Source organism: Lissotriton vulgaris, chromosome 6, assembly GCF_964263255.1.
Source record: "Lissotriton vulgaris chromosome 6, aLisVul1.2, whole genome shotgun sequence".
In the NCBI taxonomy this organism is placed as follows: domain Eukaryota; kingdom Metazoa; phylum Chordata; class Amphibia; order Caudata; family Salamandridae; genus Lissotriton; species Lissotriton vulgaris.
The window spans coordinates 158,330,600-158,345,773 of NC_141694.1; the positions used below are offsets into that span (position 1 = coordinate 158,330,600).

The 15,174-nt window shown below is 43.0% G+C and overlaps 1 protein-coding gene across 3 annotated transcripts in view; it reads right to left on the reverse strand.

Moving 5' to 3' along the window:
• Positions 1-12,185, reverse strand: part of PAQR8 (progestin and adipoQ receptor family member 8) — a 359,347-nt gene extending 347,162 nt beyond the window's left edge. Inside the window, exon 1 of one of the 3 annotated variants that reach the window (XM_086926196.1) lies at positions 12,048-12,185. Coding sequence is in view for 1 of the 3 variants with exons in the window: in XM_086926195.1 (XP_086782321.1) it covers positions 12,048-12,118 (71 nt within the window). In the remaining 2 variants the exon portion in view is untranslated. The remainder of the gene's footprint in view (positions 1-12,047) is intronic. The other 2 variants (XM_086926195.1, XM_086926197.1) reach the window with 2 other exon arrangements.
• Positions 12,186-15,174: the final 2,989 nt, after the last annotated feature.

Consider the following 15,174-nt stretch of genomic DNA (forward strand, 5'->3'; position numbering starts at 1 on the left):
GTTCTCTTCGGCCCAATCCAAAAGTCTATTAACAACCACCCTACCAATCACCTTTTGGATGGTGTCAATTAGGCTTATGGGCCTATAATTTCCTGGTTGCGATTTGTCGCCTTTCTTGAAAATAGGAATTATAACTGTGCATTGCCATGACGCCGGTATTTTAGCGCCCTGGGCAACCGCATTCAGTAGGAGAAGAATATATTTACTCCAGCGCACCTAATTTTCTTTCCACCTAGGGCGCTTTCCTGGTCAATCCAATTTAGAGCTGGCCCTGATAGCCCTCTTAGATAAACAAGCATTTGCAATGCACTAGGTCTTGCATTTATGCAAGTTTGAGCTATTAGCATTGTAAATGACAATGCCTTTTATTTATGTTTTATGTTTTAAAAAATAAAAAAAAGGCATTGTCATTTACAATGCCAATAGCTTAAACTTGCGTAAATGCGAGACCTATTGCATTGCAAATGCTTGTTCTTCCACCTACTATAGCCGTTGGCTCACTTCACTGTGAGTGACTCTATTCTGCTTTTTCATAAGGAGCACATACCCACACCAAGTACTTACCATCAGTGCCAGATGCTATTGTAGCAATGTGTACTTTCTAAAACAAAATACATTTGAGCTTTTAGCAATGTTCTTGTTTTTAATATGCGACGTATATACAGAGGCCCAACCGCCCCAACAGTAAAGTTGTACAAAAGTCATGACGAAACACAAAAAGCACTGGCAAAGTCAAACAGCTGGCAGTCAATGCCAGACCGGCTTTGCCATTGCTTATTTTGTTTACATTCTGATACTGGTAATCCTAGATATAAAATGGAAAAAGCGAACTTGCAAATACCAGAATATCCATGGCCTAATCTAAAACAGAAGGAATTATTTCCATCTGACATTGGACAGCGTCAGATCTCTAGGACTTGTGTAGTGTTGTTCTTAGCTGTGAACCTTTTCTGTATGACGAGCAACGTGTGATTCGAACTACAGGTACCTCAATGCAATAGGGAATTCAATTTGTAGCGAGTAAGGTATTGAAGATTGCTCAAGCAGTGGTGTGGATTGTTCAATGAAGGGGTTAGGGGTTTGTGGGCGGGTGAAGCAGTAATTTAATGACAGCAAAAGCAGGGACGCAGAGTGACTGAAGGATGGCGGGGGTTTTAGCGTTTCTTCCAATCACTTTTCCTCCTATTTAACGCAGTATGCAATGGTTGTTTTCCGTAGAAGCAGGTTTTTTTTTATGTTCGCTGGTTTATGCACCTGGTAACATTTCTGTCTCTTAACTGTATATTTAATTATGATCTGTTGTTTCTTTGATTCTGATGCCTGAGGAAGTTTGCGGAGGTGGATGGGCTTGGAACAAGAGTGACGTTTGAAGCAGGGTGTTAAGATAGGTGTGGTCATTTATGTAGCGTAAACCACCCCTAATGATGATCCGAGGCGCTTTGTGTGCGAGAAGCACTCTAATGCTCATGCTGTTCGTCTACTCCAGCCTGGTTGAGTAGTGTGTTTATTGGTGGGGATGGCTAGCCAAATGTGCTTATTCTTAAATTCAAACTGTGGGTTACAAACCACTCTTTAGTGAGGCATTATTTGTCAATTCAATTCAAAGAAGTCTTTATTCGATTATTACATCATAAAAGACATGCATCACAAATTACAATAGCAAAAATACATGCGTTGTTTTTAAAATATTATAAAGCAGTATTAAAACACTCTAAGACCATATTAAATCATTTATGCAAAACTTCATTTGAAAATTTTTAAGAGGTGATAATAAATCCTTAGTTGAATAACCATAATAGCTCGGGCACTATAGGTGGTTGCATGTTAACACAAAGTCAATGGTGAGCCTGAGGTTTTTAGGCTAAGGCCTAAGTCGAATTAATGAGCCTTGCTCTTAAGATCCAAGCCCATCCTAAGTATTTCGCTACACCAGTTACAATCAAAGGTGACAAATCTGTCTTTAATATCCTACTAGCATTAGCTGCTGAACGTGTTCCCAAGCTTCTACAAACTGGACTTAACCACTTTAATCTAGGGGCAGCATACAGCGGGCAGACAAAAAGAAAATGATTTATACTTTCACCCTGTCCTGGGCACCTGGGACAGTGTCCAGACCCACCCTTACCCTACGTTTTAGTGAACTCCCTTAAAGGCAAGGAACCGCATCTATATTGGTGAAATAATTTACGGTCCAGGGGCTTGGTTATAGCATCCCAGTATTTTTCAAGGCAGGGAGCATCTTTCATAATAACGAATGTACCAGTGAGGTTACTAGCAGTCAATCCCGAATGTCTCTTATGAACAACCCAATCCCAATATTGTAGCTTCAAATCCTTTTTTGAGGGGAAGGTTGCAGTAGCGGGATTTGACCATAGTTCTCAAAAGCCCCAAGGCACACAAGGTAGTTCTTAAATCCTTGAACCAACCTATGTTATATGAACCAGGAAGATCCCTAACCTCAATTCATGCTCTTGCATAGAGTTGGAGTTCGGGCGTTGTCCAGAGGTGGCGCCAGAATGCTAGTGGTCGCAATCTGGCTAGGTCCTCCACAGGCTGACACCCAAGATCGTGCAAAAGTGGTATCCGCGGTGTTGACTGTGGGAGACCTGTGGCCACCCTGAGGAATTTATTTTGAGCAGCTTTCAGGGGATCCAGGTTACTGTAGCCCCAGAGCTCTGCCCCATACAAGACAGAGGGTAGAACTTTTGTTCCATAAATCTTCCTTTAGGGGGACATGGGCCGGGTAAAGGAGCTTTTATGTTCTTTGATCAGGGCTCCTCCTATCTGCGCATGCTTTAGTGCCAATAGGTCAACCTGTTGAGACCAACTAAGGGTCTCGCTAAACGTTACTCCAAGGTAGATAAACAGTTTAGTCTATTCCAGGGATGTGCCCCCCATGGTAACCCTAGCTGAAATCGGGGTGTGTCCTCTTAGTACCATGAATTTTGTTTTTGACACATTCACCTCAAGCTCATGCTCGCTGCAGAACAGTTCAAACCTTGTTAGGGCCTGTTGAAGACCCTGTCTGGTCTTAGAAATTAAAAGGGTGTCGTCAGCGAACATGAGTAAAGGGATTTTCATTCCAGCTAGGGACGGGGCGTTGGTGGGGTGATTGGCAAAGTAATTAATAACCCCATTTATATATAAAGAAAAAAGGGTAGGGGCTAAAACACACCCTTGCCTTACACCTTTAGCAACTGGAAATCTATCCGTTACCTCCCCTGGTTTACCCCAGCGTACTTGGGCAAAAGTTTGAGCATGTAGATTCACCAAGAGGCGTACAAGAGATGCTGGCATACCCAACTTTACTAGGCAGTTCCACAACCTTGCCCTTGGGACAAGGTCAAATGCAGACCTTAAGTCCACAAAGGCTGCGTAGAGGATGCCTTTACCTAGGATAACAGTCTTTCAATAAAGGAGAATGAACTGAAAAGCCTGGTCTAAGGTACTCACATGGGACCGAAAGCCAGCCTGGAGTGGTGTAAGGATGTCAAACTCACAAATCCAGTCCTGAATCCTGCCAAGAACAAGGCGGGCTGAGATTTTTTGTACCGCATCTATAAGGCTGATCGGCCGGTAGTTGGAAGGAACCGACCGATCGCCTTTCTTGTAAATTGGCAGGATTTCTGCCCCGAACCAGGACTCGGGGACCTTAGCACCAGAGGCTAGAGCATTTGCCAGTTGGACTATATAGGGGACCCAGAGATCCTGTTCATGCTGGAATAGATCAGCTGGTATGCAATCCGGGCCTGGTGCCTTGCCCCTCGGTATAGATTGCAAAACATGTTTGACTTCACAACTCGTAAACTTAAGTGGAGCAGCCAGCACAGGACAGAGAATGTCAACATGGGCACTGCTATAGTTCCTAAATTGTTCCTCAAAATAGCATACCCACTGATGTTGGCCACCCGAGGCAGGGCTTGGACGGTCTTCCTGGGATGTACCCCATTTTAATAAATGCCAGAACCGTCGCATATTCTGAAAGCTACATGCTTCGGTTAGCGATAGCCACCGTTCCTCATCCCAGTTGGTCTTGGCTTTGTGCTTGGCATCATTATAAGCCTTCCTACAAGACCTAATTTGGCTAAGGTTCTTTTGCTTTATTTCTTTAAACAAATCCCCGTGGTTCCGACGACACTCCTCGTTAAACCAGGTTATAGTTTTCAGTTTCCCCCTCCTACCCTGCTTGGAGATAGACTTCACAAACAGCTTTTTCAACTCTAAAAATAGACTGGTGTGAATGTTAGTAATTATTGCATTGATGTCATCCTGTGACTTACATTTAATAATTTCTTCCAAAGAATTAGCTACCAAAGATCTTATCTCCTTACGTGCCTCTACATTAACAGACATTTTTGGCCAACGTACCCTTCTCATATCGTTACTAAGTATGACTTCATCCTGAACGGCATTTGGCCTACAACTTTTGGACCCAAGAAAGCTGTGGTCCCTTAGTTCCACCACCAGCGGGTCATGATCACTTTCCGGGCGGGTCATGACCGCCATGTCCTCAACTGTGGCCCACAGCTTAACATCGACTAAAATATAGTCAATGCGACTACTGTGCCTGCCGTTGCTGAAGGTGTGTCTACCCGTCCTGTCTGAACGCACTCTTCCATTAAGAGCTCGCAGGCCCTGGTCCAGACACAACCCTTTAATGAATGTAGCAGATTGTGTCCATTTCCCAATCGGGGGTAACTCGAACTGGGGAATCCCCCACGCCATATCTTCAGCCTCATGAGTGAGCCATCATCTAAGCTTAGGGGTTCAAAACAGGAATTAAGATCCCCCGTAACAACCGTAAGCCCGTCTACAGATGCGCCTGATAGGAAATCATCCAAAAGGCAGAGGGTTGGAGAGACCCTTCCGCCCTGGATGCCCCTAACATAAATGTTAATCAAAAGAATGTTGAGACCTTTGGTAGATTTTATACTAACCATTAATATATCGGGGCTATCAATTGGTACCTCCTCCACTCTTACACCCTCATACTGGCGAACACAGGTAGTCAAGCCTCCCATGGCACGCCCTCTGTGACATTTAGTTGCTGGTTTGCTGAAATTTAAATAACCAACAAAGAACACCGGTGAAAGTGCCCAGGTTTCCTGGAATGACCATACATCACCTTGCTCTAAAAAGTTCACCCAGTCCGTAATACACATACGGGACTCAAGGCCAGCTATATTCCAGCTACCAAACTTGGTGCCACTTGAGACCGCCAGGACAGTAGTTTTGTCCTTAGAGTGGGAGAATACTACCTCCTGTGATAGAGGAGCTACATTACCATCAAGAGACCCCCTATAACTTGATGCATCCTGTAGGGATACGTCGTCACTCCTTTTATCTATTCTATCCATTTCAGCCATACCACAAGCTGCCAGCACAGGCTCCCGGCATCCATAAAAGGGCCCTCCATTAGGGCCAATCACCTTATCATCAACCTCTGGAGTCACTACAGCCTGAGCCTCAGGATCTGTTTCCAATTTCGTACCCCAGGCCCCACCAAGAGGTTCATACTTCCCATTTTCACAGTGCCATGGCTTATCCTTTAAAGCCTCAACATAAGGAAGAACATTATCTGGGTAAAGATGATACCCGTACAATCTAAGTTGGCCTCTAGATCAGTGAGTGGAAAAACAGGTCAATCATTATATTCCAACCTCAAATAGGGTTTATACAAGTTGTGCAACGGGATGTTCCAGTACTCGTTGTATTGGGTATAGTTAGTGTGGTTGTTTGAAATGGGAAAGAGACTAGGGGAGTGACGGTGGGGAGGGAGGGGGTAGGGAAGGTTAGAATAATTGGCAGGGCGGGAAAAATGGGACGTGTGATTAGCCAAATTCAGGGAGTGGGTGTTTCTACTAGATCTGGGGTAGACAGGGGGTCTAATCAAAGCCTCTTGGTAAAAATAGCTTAGATTTCGTGTAGAAATACCTCCTTCCTTAGTTCCTGGGTACCAGTCACTTATATGTGAAACAACTCTGTGGTCCTTAAACAGGGCTCGACAAATCTGAAAAATGGTACTAGTCCTGCAGGTCTAGTAACTTGGAAAATCCCCTCGACCCAACTGCAACCTACTTGACCTCTGTCTTTGAAAACAGAGCAAAAGTGACAAGTTAACAAGATTTAAAGGCATCTTTATTGCTTAGTTCCTTTGTGAGCAATAAAAATGCCTTTAAATCTTGTTATCTTGTCACTTTTGCTCCGTTTTCAAAGGCAGAGGAAAAAAGTTAGTTTGTTTCCTACTCGCCAGAAAGGGCGAGTAGGAGCTAAAAATAGCTCGTCCTCATCCATTCTCCCTCGCAAATGCGAGCGGGCGAGTGGATTTATCGAGCCCTGCTTAAAGTTAATGATCACAATGTCACCATCTATATATTTCGGACGAAGGCCCACCCAGTTGCATCTTCTTACCGAGATAATATCTCCATTTAGGTGAGCAGGGAGGGGTCTATTTGTTCTCAGCCAAAAGATAACTTTGTTTTTCAGGTTTATATTGTGTTCAAGGTTACCATTTGTGATCGGGGGGACACCAGTTAAAAGTATCACAAAGTTTGCCGAGTCTGGGGGTAAGTCCACTGTGTTCCTACGGTTTGATTATGCTTTTTGGGTTATAGTTTTTGTTTTGTCTACCCCTGGGAACATAGTTGACTTGTTTTTAGGTGGGATTAGTTTATTTGGAGCCGACAAGGGCTTCACTTTAACTGACTTGGAAACTAACGTCGATTTAGATGACGTTGAAGGGGCTTTAGTATTTTTAGAAGTTATGTTTCCGTTATTATTTTGAGGTTTACTTGGAATCAAAGTGGTGATACTAGGCTGGCATTTCGGTTGAGACTGAACCTCGGAATTCGTTAAGCGGGGAATTGTGGTTGGATCGGCTGTTGCTAAGAGGCAATCCATTTTTCCCCCAGGATCCTAACTCTCTCCATTAGTGGGAGCATGTAAGATTTTAAAAGTTTATCGAAAAGTTCAATAGACTCTTTTTTGGACATGGGTGGTTCAGGGAGGGATGGTAGGAGGTGGGTAGCTAGAGGTACCTCCCTCACGGGAGAAGCAGTTGGTTTGGTATTGGGGTTAACTAGAGGGGGTGGGGAGACCAGGTGGTTAAGGCCTTTTCATTTGGCACCACCCTTTTTCCTTTTTTTCCTTGGCGGAGAACAAACAACCCTTCGTAGCTTCATCGGCTTAGTTCCGGTATCACTCTTGGTGTGTATCGGAATTGTCTCGGTGAGAGCTACACTATCTATTGATCGATTAGTGAGGGTTGAGTGGAATTGTGGGGCTATGATCGGGGCCTCGGGTGTTTAGGTCAATAAGGCTGTTAGAAGCAATAGGAGGGCTATTTATATTGCCCTCACTATTTATGACAGAGTGAGCGGAAGATGTGTTATGGACGCAAAAAATACTAGGGATTTGATCAGTACTGAATAGATAAATGTCTCTGTCCAGCCTACCAGTACTGCCCAATTCTTGTGTTGTATTTAAATCTAATGGGGGAGTCACTGTTTTTTTTTAGCTGTTCTATACAGTGACGACGCTCAGCACGTTTCTCCGCTAATAAGAGTTCTTTATCGAATATTTGTCACTCACCCTGCTGCCCACCACAACCCAGAGTCCTACTACGATTTAGGTTGGGGGGAAGGGGAGGAGCGGGGTCAAAAGGTTGGAAATGGTACATACAGCTCTACTCCAAATGTTCTTGGCGGGGGTTGGAACACAATGTATGCTCCCTGGTACATATTTAAACATTTTTTTTTATGTCTGCATTGCGAGCCCTCAAGGGGGTTCGCCAACCCATATCTCTGACTATGTAGCCAGGCGTGGACTCACATCTTGGAGTCCAACCGATGCTGTGACGTAACATCATTGTGCCTATTGTACGAGAAACTCGATAAGTTCACGTACTGTGTACCAACTAAGTAAAGGGCCCAGTAGTTATGGGAGGTTCCAAATGAAGACAAGGCCATACTAAGGAGGAACTAACAAGCCTAATAACGAATTCGAAGGCAACATTTACGAATGACAATGACACAAGCCAATTAATAATATGGGCGGACAGTGGGAGCGGTTTCTTTCTCATATTCTACTACAGCAGTCCCACAGAGCGAGCAGGGTATGCGTGCTGCCGCTAGGCTCTACATAAAAATCCTGGAGCTGGGCTTGCTCTAGACAAGCACACAAGCTGACACTGGTTTCAACCCATTTGTTATGTTATATTAATTTGTATAATAAGGTGCACAATCGCAATGGAAGGGTTAGAGGGCAAAGAAACCACATACACCTATGGTTTTAGTTTGATACAATAATATTTTATATTTTACAAACAAAATTCTTTTTTTTTTTTTTTTTTTTTTTAAATGGTTTTTATTGATTTTTGTATAAAATCATAGAATACATAAATTTACACTGAGAGAGTTCACCAGAGCCCCCTAACCCTCCCCCCACCCCTTAGTCTGGCAGATTTCTATAGGAAAGGAGAAAATATAAAGAGAAAAAAAAAATATGAAATATATGGATACCACATTGTGCATCGTTTAGCCCAGTATAATAACTGTGTGCTGTGCCCAGAAATCAATCACAGAGCTGGCATTTGAAAATAATAAATCAAGCTACATCAAACTAGACACATGTGTAATAAAAGCACAACATAAAACTAATCATCAAATAAGAATACAGAGGCCTTTGTCATTTGAACTACAAATACAAGAGCAATTATCAGTTCCTTTGTTCCTTACTACCTGGGTAAATAGTTAAATCCCACATATAGACTTCAATAAGAGTGACACCAATAAATCTAAATTAGGTTTGAATGAGTTGCCTATTATTATTGTTATTATTACCTTGATTATCGCACCATTCCTGTAGCGGAGCCCAGATTTTCAGGCCAGCAGTGCGTTTCTTTCTACCTTTCCCTTTATAGATTGCAATTTCCAACTTAAATGTGGCTAATAATCTGGCGAGCCATTGCTGAAATGAGGGTGCCAGTTCATCAAGCCAGGCCGATGCAATACACATTCTAAAAACAGCCATTGACATAAATATAAATTCCGCCCCTTGTCTATTCCAGTTTGGGTCACTCGCTCCTAAAAGCATTGTTTCAATAGTCAAGATAATGGGATTTTTCACCACCGCTGATATAAACCGCTCAATATCGAGTTTCAGTTGGGATAGGCCGTTGCAGGTAGCAAAAATATGTATACTGTCTGCATTCGGAAAGTGGCACCGGGGACAGTAAGTTCCTTTACCCGAGCCCCATTTTGCAATTTTGTCGGGAGTGTAATATAACATAAAGAGGGTTTTATAAAACTGTGTTTGTAGTTTGGTTGATAGCAAATAATTTTGAGACATTGCCATTGTACTTTCAATTTCAGCGCGGGATATGCCAATTTTGTTTTCCCATTTCGAGGCTATCTTTCCGATATCATCAGGTACAGAGTTGCTTAATAGGGTATATATTTCACTAATGGTGTTAACTTTACTGGACGACAGTGTCTCAAATATCTCACATTTTATGCTGATGATTTCACAGAGAGTTCTTTTTGTTATGAAGTCCCGTATTTGTAGGTATTTGAAGAAGTCTCTGTTATTAATTTGAAATTTCGTTCTTAGTTCCTCAAATGTGTGAAACCCCGAAGGAGAACAGAGATTGCCGAAGTGTGTAATTCCGGCAGCTTCCCATTTCTTCATACAGCTATCCCTGAAAATGGCGGGCAGATCTAGATTATCTTTAAAAAGTGTATAGTGTGAGATTCGCCCAATATCCATTATTTTCCTTATTTTTTGCAATATTTTAAAAGAATGTAGAAGTGGCTTAAATTTTACTTTTTTGTGATAACTGTCGTGTAGATGACGCCATAAATAACCAGAATTTTTTTCACCTAACAATAGGTTATAAATAGAAGGTTGCCCACCCCGTGATGCTACATTTGTTAATTCAATTTGAAGAAGTTCTTGACTGTTAATCATGTTTGCTGCCCAATAATAGAGCCGCAGGTTAGGTAAACCTAAGCCCCCCCGTTCCTTTGGTAGAGTAAGGAATTTTAATGTGCGTCTTGGTTTAGAATATGACCAAATAAATTTTGAGAAGGTTTGTTCCATTGATTTTAAACAGAAGTCTGGGAATTCTAGGCATATTGCTCTAAATAGGTACAGCAATTTAGGGAAAAACGCCATTTTAATGGCGTTTACTCTACCAATCAGGGAAAGGTGCAGGTTATCTAGTCGGTGGAGATCCTTTTGTATTGTCTTTAAAACAGGTTTTACATTAATATCTACCAGAACTTCTAGTTTGGCGGTGATAGAAATACCCAAATATGTTGCGTTTGGAGTAACTCTGGGGTCGGCAAAAGCTAAATTATCATTAATCACAATTTGAGTTTTACCTTGATTAAGGGCGTATCCGGAAACAGCTCCAAATTTGGTGGCCTCATCAACGATAGCAAGCATAGATGGTGACAAACAAAATTCTATATACAATGAAAAAGAAAAATGGGCGTAGTGTCCTAAGTGAGAAACAGGAACCTAAAATATTAGTGACATAATTGTGACAGTATTTTACAAGGTTTCCAAGGTAGTCAAAAAAGTCGACCATTTAGCAACTCAATACATTATATACAGCAGCTATATACAATAATACATGCTGGTAATAGTTCGCTTTCTTTTGTTGTCGAACCTCGGAACAAACTGTCACAATTATGTCACCAATATTTTAGGTTCCTGTTTCTCACTGGGGACACTACGCACATTTTTCTTTTTCATTGTATTTAGAATTTTGATTGCAAAATATATAATATAATTGTATCAAACTAAAACCATAGGTGTATGTGGTTTCTTCGCCCTTTGACGTCATTTTAACCCTTCCATTGCGATTGTGCACCTTATTATCTTTATTGATTCAATTATTCCACAGGAACCGCTGTTTCTGACAATACTTTACCCACCCTGGTTCCTTAGTGAGTTGGGTTCCCTTGTCCTTTATCGCGAAATTCATTTGTATAGCACTAATCACCCGAGAGTGTATCCAGGCATTAGTGCGACGCCAGTTAAGCCGTGTGGCACAGTGAGAGCAAGGGAAGCATACCAGTCGCACTGAAGCTGCTCTTTGCTGAGGAGGTTAAAAAGGGCCAAAACTGGTCTGGGACTGTTTGCGTTCCCATCTAAAGGAAAGCTGGCCTGGCAGACCGGATCAGACAGTTCCTGTTAAAGCAAGAACAAGCTTGATTTGCTCATGGTTGGTCTCTGCCTTGAGTGGCATAGCAGGCAAAAAAAAATTACTAGAATACGGACCGCTGAGATTCATTCCAGCAGTCTAACCAAACCATTTTTCTACATAGTCTGTTACATAAAACTATGTAAATTATTAAAAGTGTGCAATATAAAGATAGCTTAGTGGTTACTTTAGACCCTGCAAAAATATGTTTGCGATGTATAAACTCAGCGTTGAATCCTGGTACCCAGGCACAACCTCCTTCTTATTTCAACAACATAAGTGCCACTGTAATGGGCAGTTATAAAATGCTACTTAATTACTGGGGTAGTAATCTCTGTATTAAAGCCAGCGAAGTTAACGAAGTCTGATACTGTCTTTACTCAGTTAGGTTTGGTTCACGCTGCATACAAACACGTCTCATTCGGTCCCATGCATTTCAAAAGAACGTTTAATAAGCCTCTATTTTTTAATATCATTAAAGCTCTAAAGGGTAGATTTCTATAGAATATATTTGCAATCATCTGTAAGATCGACCACCAGAAACACCGCCAGCATAGCGCCCTGCAGGTCTCTTTGAATATCAAGCTGTTTTTGAGGAGAACACACAACTTTGGCAGGAAAGCCCTTGTCTGACGTCTAGCGGTGTCCAGGAGTGCCCCCGTGTTTTCTCCAGGCTGGCCCACGCGTGGGTGAGGCTGAGAGGAAACTTCTTCCTGACACACGGTATACACTAAACCTTTCTCCCCCCGCGGTCCCGCCTTCCTGCTGCTGGCACGATGCCCCTCCGCCCATTGTTCGCAACCTGCCCACAGTGCGCGCGGTCCCCAGCGGTACTCACCCCGACCCGGGCAGGGATGGGCAGGTAGCCTCCCGTGCGCCGCGCAGTAGCCTTGGATACCCTGGACGCATCCGCTTGTTGCTGCTGGCTCTGGGGAGGGGTTTGGCTCTCTGTCCAAAGTTGAGCGAATGGGCGAGGCAGCCAATTCCATGCTCCGGGGTGTGGCTGGGCCCGGAGAGCATCGCGCATGCGCAGCCTCCTCTAGCATCTACACGCAGAACAGATACAACAGCTGTAAACCGCTGCTTCCCCGCGACCAGCATTCAACCCCCACCTTTTAGTAAAAGCAGTAACAGTGTTGCTACTGCGTAGGCTCAAATAGTCATCAAGTCCAGGGCATTTTAGTGTGGAGTTAAACTTTAAACAACATAACATACCTCCGTGACAGCTCACTTGTTTTGAGCCAACCCGCCCCGAAGGTGTTGGAGCGCTTCACGTGAGCACCAGTTACATTACAAAGGAAACATTCATTTTTTTTTTAGGTTCGGTGAGATGAAGTGATTTGCCCAAGATCACTGGATGCTGAGTGGACACTCAGGCATGAACCTGTTTCAAAGCTGGCAGTCGGCATTTCCGGTCGTTACGCCATATCCCGAAATATTTGAATTAAGATAAACACCACACATTATATCTTGTGATGTACTTTAACTGATTGGTAATTAAGGGCTGACTTTGCAATGGGTCCCTCTTCGGTCATGTTTTCATGTCCCGAAGTTTACAAGGTAAAGCCCAATCGATTTAGAAATAAATTACTTTAAAACCGTTAAGGCAATCTTGCCAGCAGTAAGGTCCCTATTTACATTTCACGTTTTGTTTCCTCTTGCATTCCTTCAAATTATTAGTATTTTTTCAGATGTTGGATGTGTATCAATCAAATAAACTTTATTCGGTTTTGATTGTAAAAACCATAAAAGTTACACAAAGACAATTATTTTAAAACTGTTAAAAAGGAATTAATACATAATTTCGTCCAATTTTCCTATGCCATTAATAAATCAGTTGAGATAATAAACATGCCTAATTGTACCAACATTACAAAACTATACAAGACCTAGATTTCAAAGAAGCTTTTAAAAATCCTACTATATGAAAGATACAATCTTCTTTGAGGAGTTGCAAATATAGAAGGGCCGTTCAAGCCTGTTGCATTCAAAAAGGGGGAATGACACCCACCATGGAGGAAGCCAATATTATAGTGATCCCAAAGGAAGGCAAAGACCCACAACACCCCAAAAACTACCGACCAATCTCCCTAATCAACGTAGACGGCAAGATCTATGCAAAGATCTTAGATACAAGACTAAACTCGTTCCTGCCCAAACTTATACACTGCTCACAAGTAGGCTACCTCAAAAATAGGATGTCCCATGACAACATTAGACACCTGTACCACCCAATAAACCATGCCTCCACCAGCTCCAATGCAGCGGTCATGATTGCCCTAGACGTGGAAAAAGCTTTCGACAGAGTGTCATGGCCTTTCCTAGATCGCTGCATGCAAAAATTCGGTCTAGGGACTAACTTCAGAAGAATGGTGCTAGCGCTCTACAACGAGCCCAAAGCCCGAGTAGTAGTGAACGGCGGAACATCTGAGCCACTCAACCTAGAAAGGGGCACAAGGCAAAGCTGCCCACTCTCCCCAGCCCTCTTCCTACTACCCCTAGAGCCGCTCCTAGCCATGATTAGAAACAAAAAAGACATAAGGGGGATTACAATCGGGGACAATACAATTAAGTTAGCGGCATACGCAGATGACATCCTCATCACCACTGAAAATCCAGGCCCGTCGATAGCCGCGCTTATGCTCACCATAGAGGATTACGCACAGGCCTCAGGATACAAACTTAACAAAGATAAATCGGAATGCAAGCCGCTGAACGTACACACAACCAGGGATGGACTCAGGGATAACTTGGCAGAAGAAATTCCTGAAATACCTTGTGCTACACTTCGGGGGGATCTCAAGACCACGCTAGACCACAATGAAAAGACACTACTGAACAAACTGAAAGGGAGGGTAGAGACGTGGTCACCTAGATTCATCAGCTGGGGGGGCAGGGTGGAAACAATCAAAATGATGTTAACACCTATGGTTAACTACATGCTCAACATGCTCCCACTGATCAATACAGAGGACTTTCACAAACGCCTAGACAAAATAATAAACAAATTCCTATGGAGAGACAAGAGACCCAGAATCGGCCTACAAAAACTCAGGCTAAATAAAAGCCTGGGTGGGCTAAATGTAACACATTTTAAAACATTCCAAACAGCTTGCAAAGCCAAACAGGGGCTTTACTGGCTAATCCCTGAACAAGACTACATGCCAGCATGGTTCTCACTAGAGAAAAGAATCTTAAATGGCCTAGACACCTTAGCCCTACTTACAGCGAGCAAACACCCCGAAATTGCCAACAATACCAGGAACGCCCTCCTCAAAGTAGACAAAAAAATGGACGCTAGCATTAGGAACACTTGGTGGGAATCGATATGGTTTAACCCCAAAATAAAGTACCGCGAGAAAATGCTCAACATGGTCTCCTGGTACAATCTTGGCATCTCCACCCCTAACCAACTAAGCAACCAAGACACACACATCACCTTCGACAACATAAAGCACACACACAAACTAAACAACATTGAGCTCTACAATTTCCTCAAAATAAAGGTGGCAATCACAAGAGCAGAACTCAACAAAGCGACCCCCCCCATCCTACAATACGCAGCGAACCTAAATAAGGTCGGTCACCAGACGTCGCACCTCTACAAGCTCCTAAACCCAGGTACATCCAAGCTCAACAACAAAACTTTAGAATATTGGGAGTCACTCCTCCACAGGCGTTTCACCGACAGGGAAAAGTCTAAACTCTGGGCGTCAGCATCACACAACAAAGTCACCACCACTCTAGCACAAACGAAATTCTGGCTACTACACAAGACATACTGGACCCCCTCCTGCCTAGCGACAATAGGGATACGAGACAGTGACACGTGTTGGAATTGTGACAAACAAAAAGGGGACCTGGCACACCTAATCTTCCATTGCCCTAAGGTCAAAAGATTCTGGAACAGAATAAGCGTCTTCATAAACAAAGCTCTAGGTCTCTCGCTACAACTAGACTTCCAC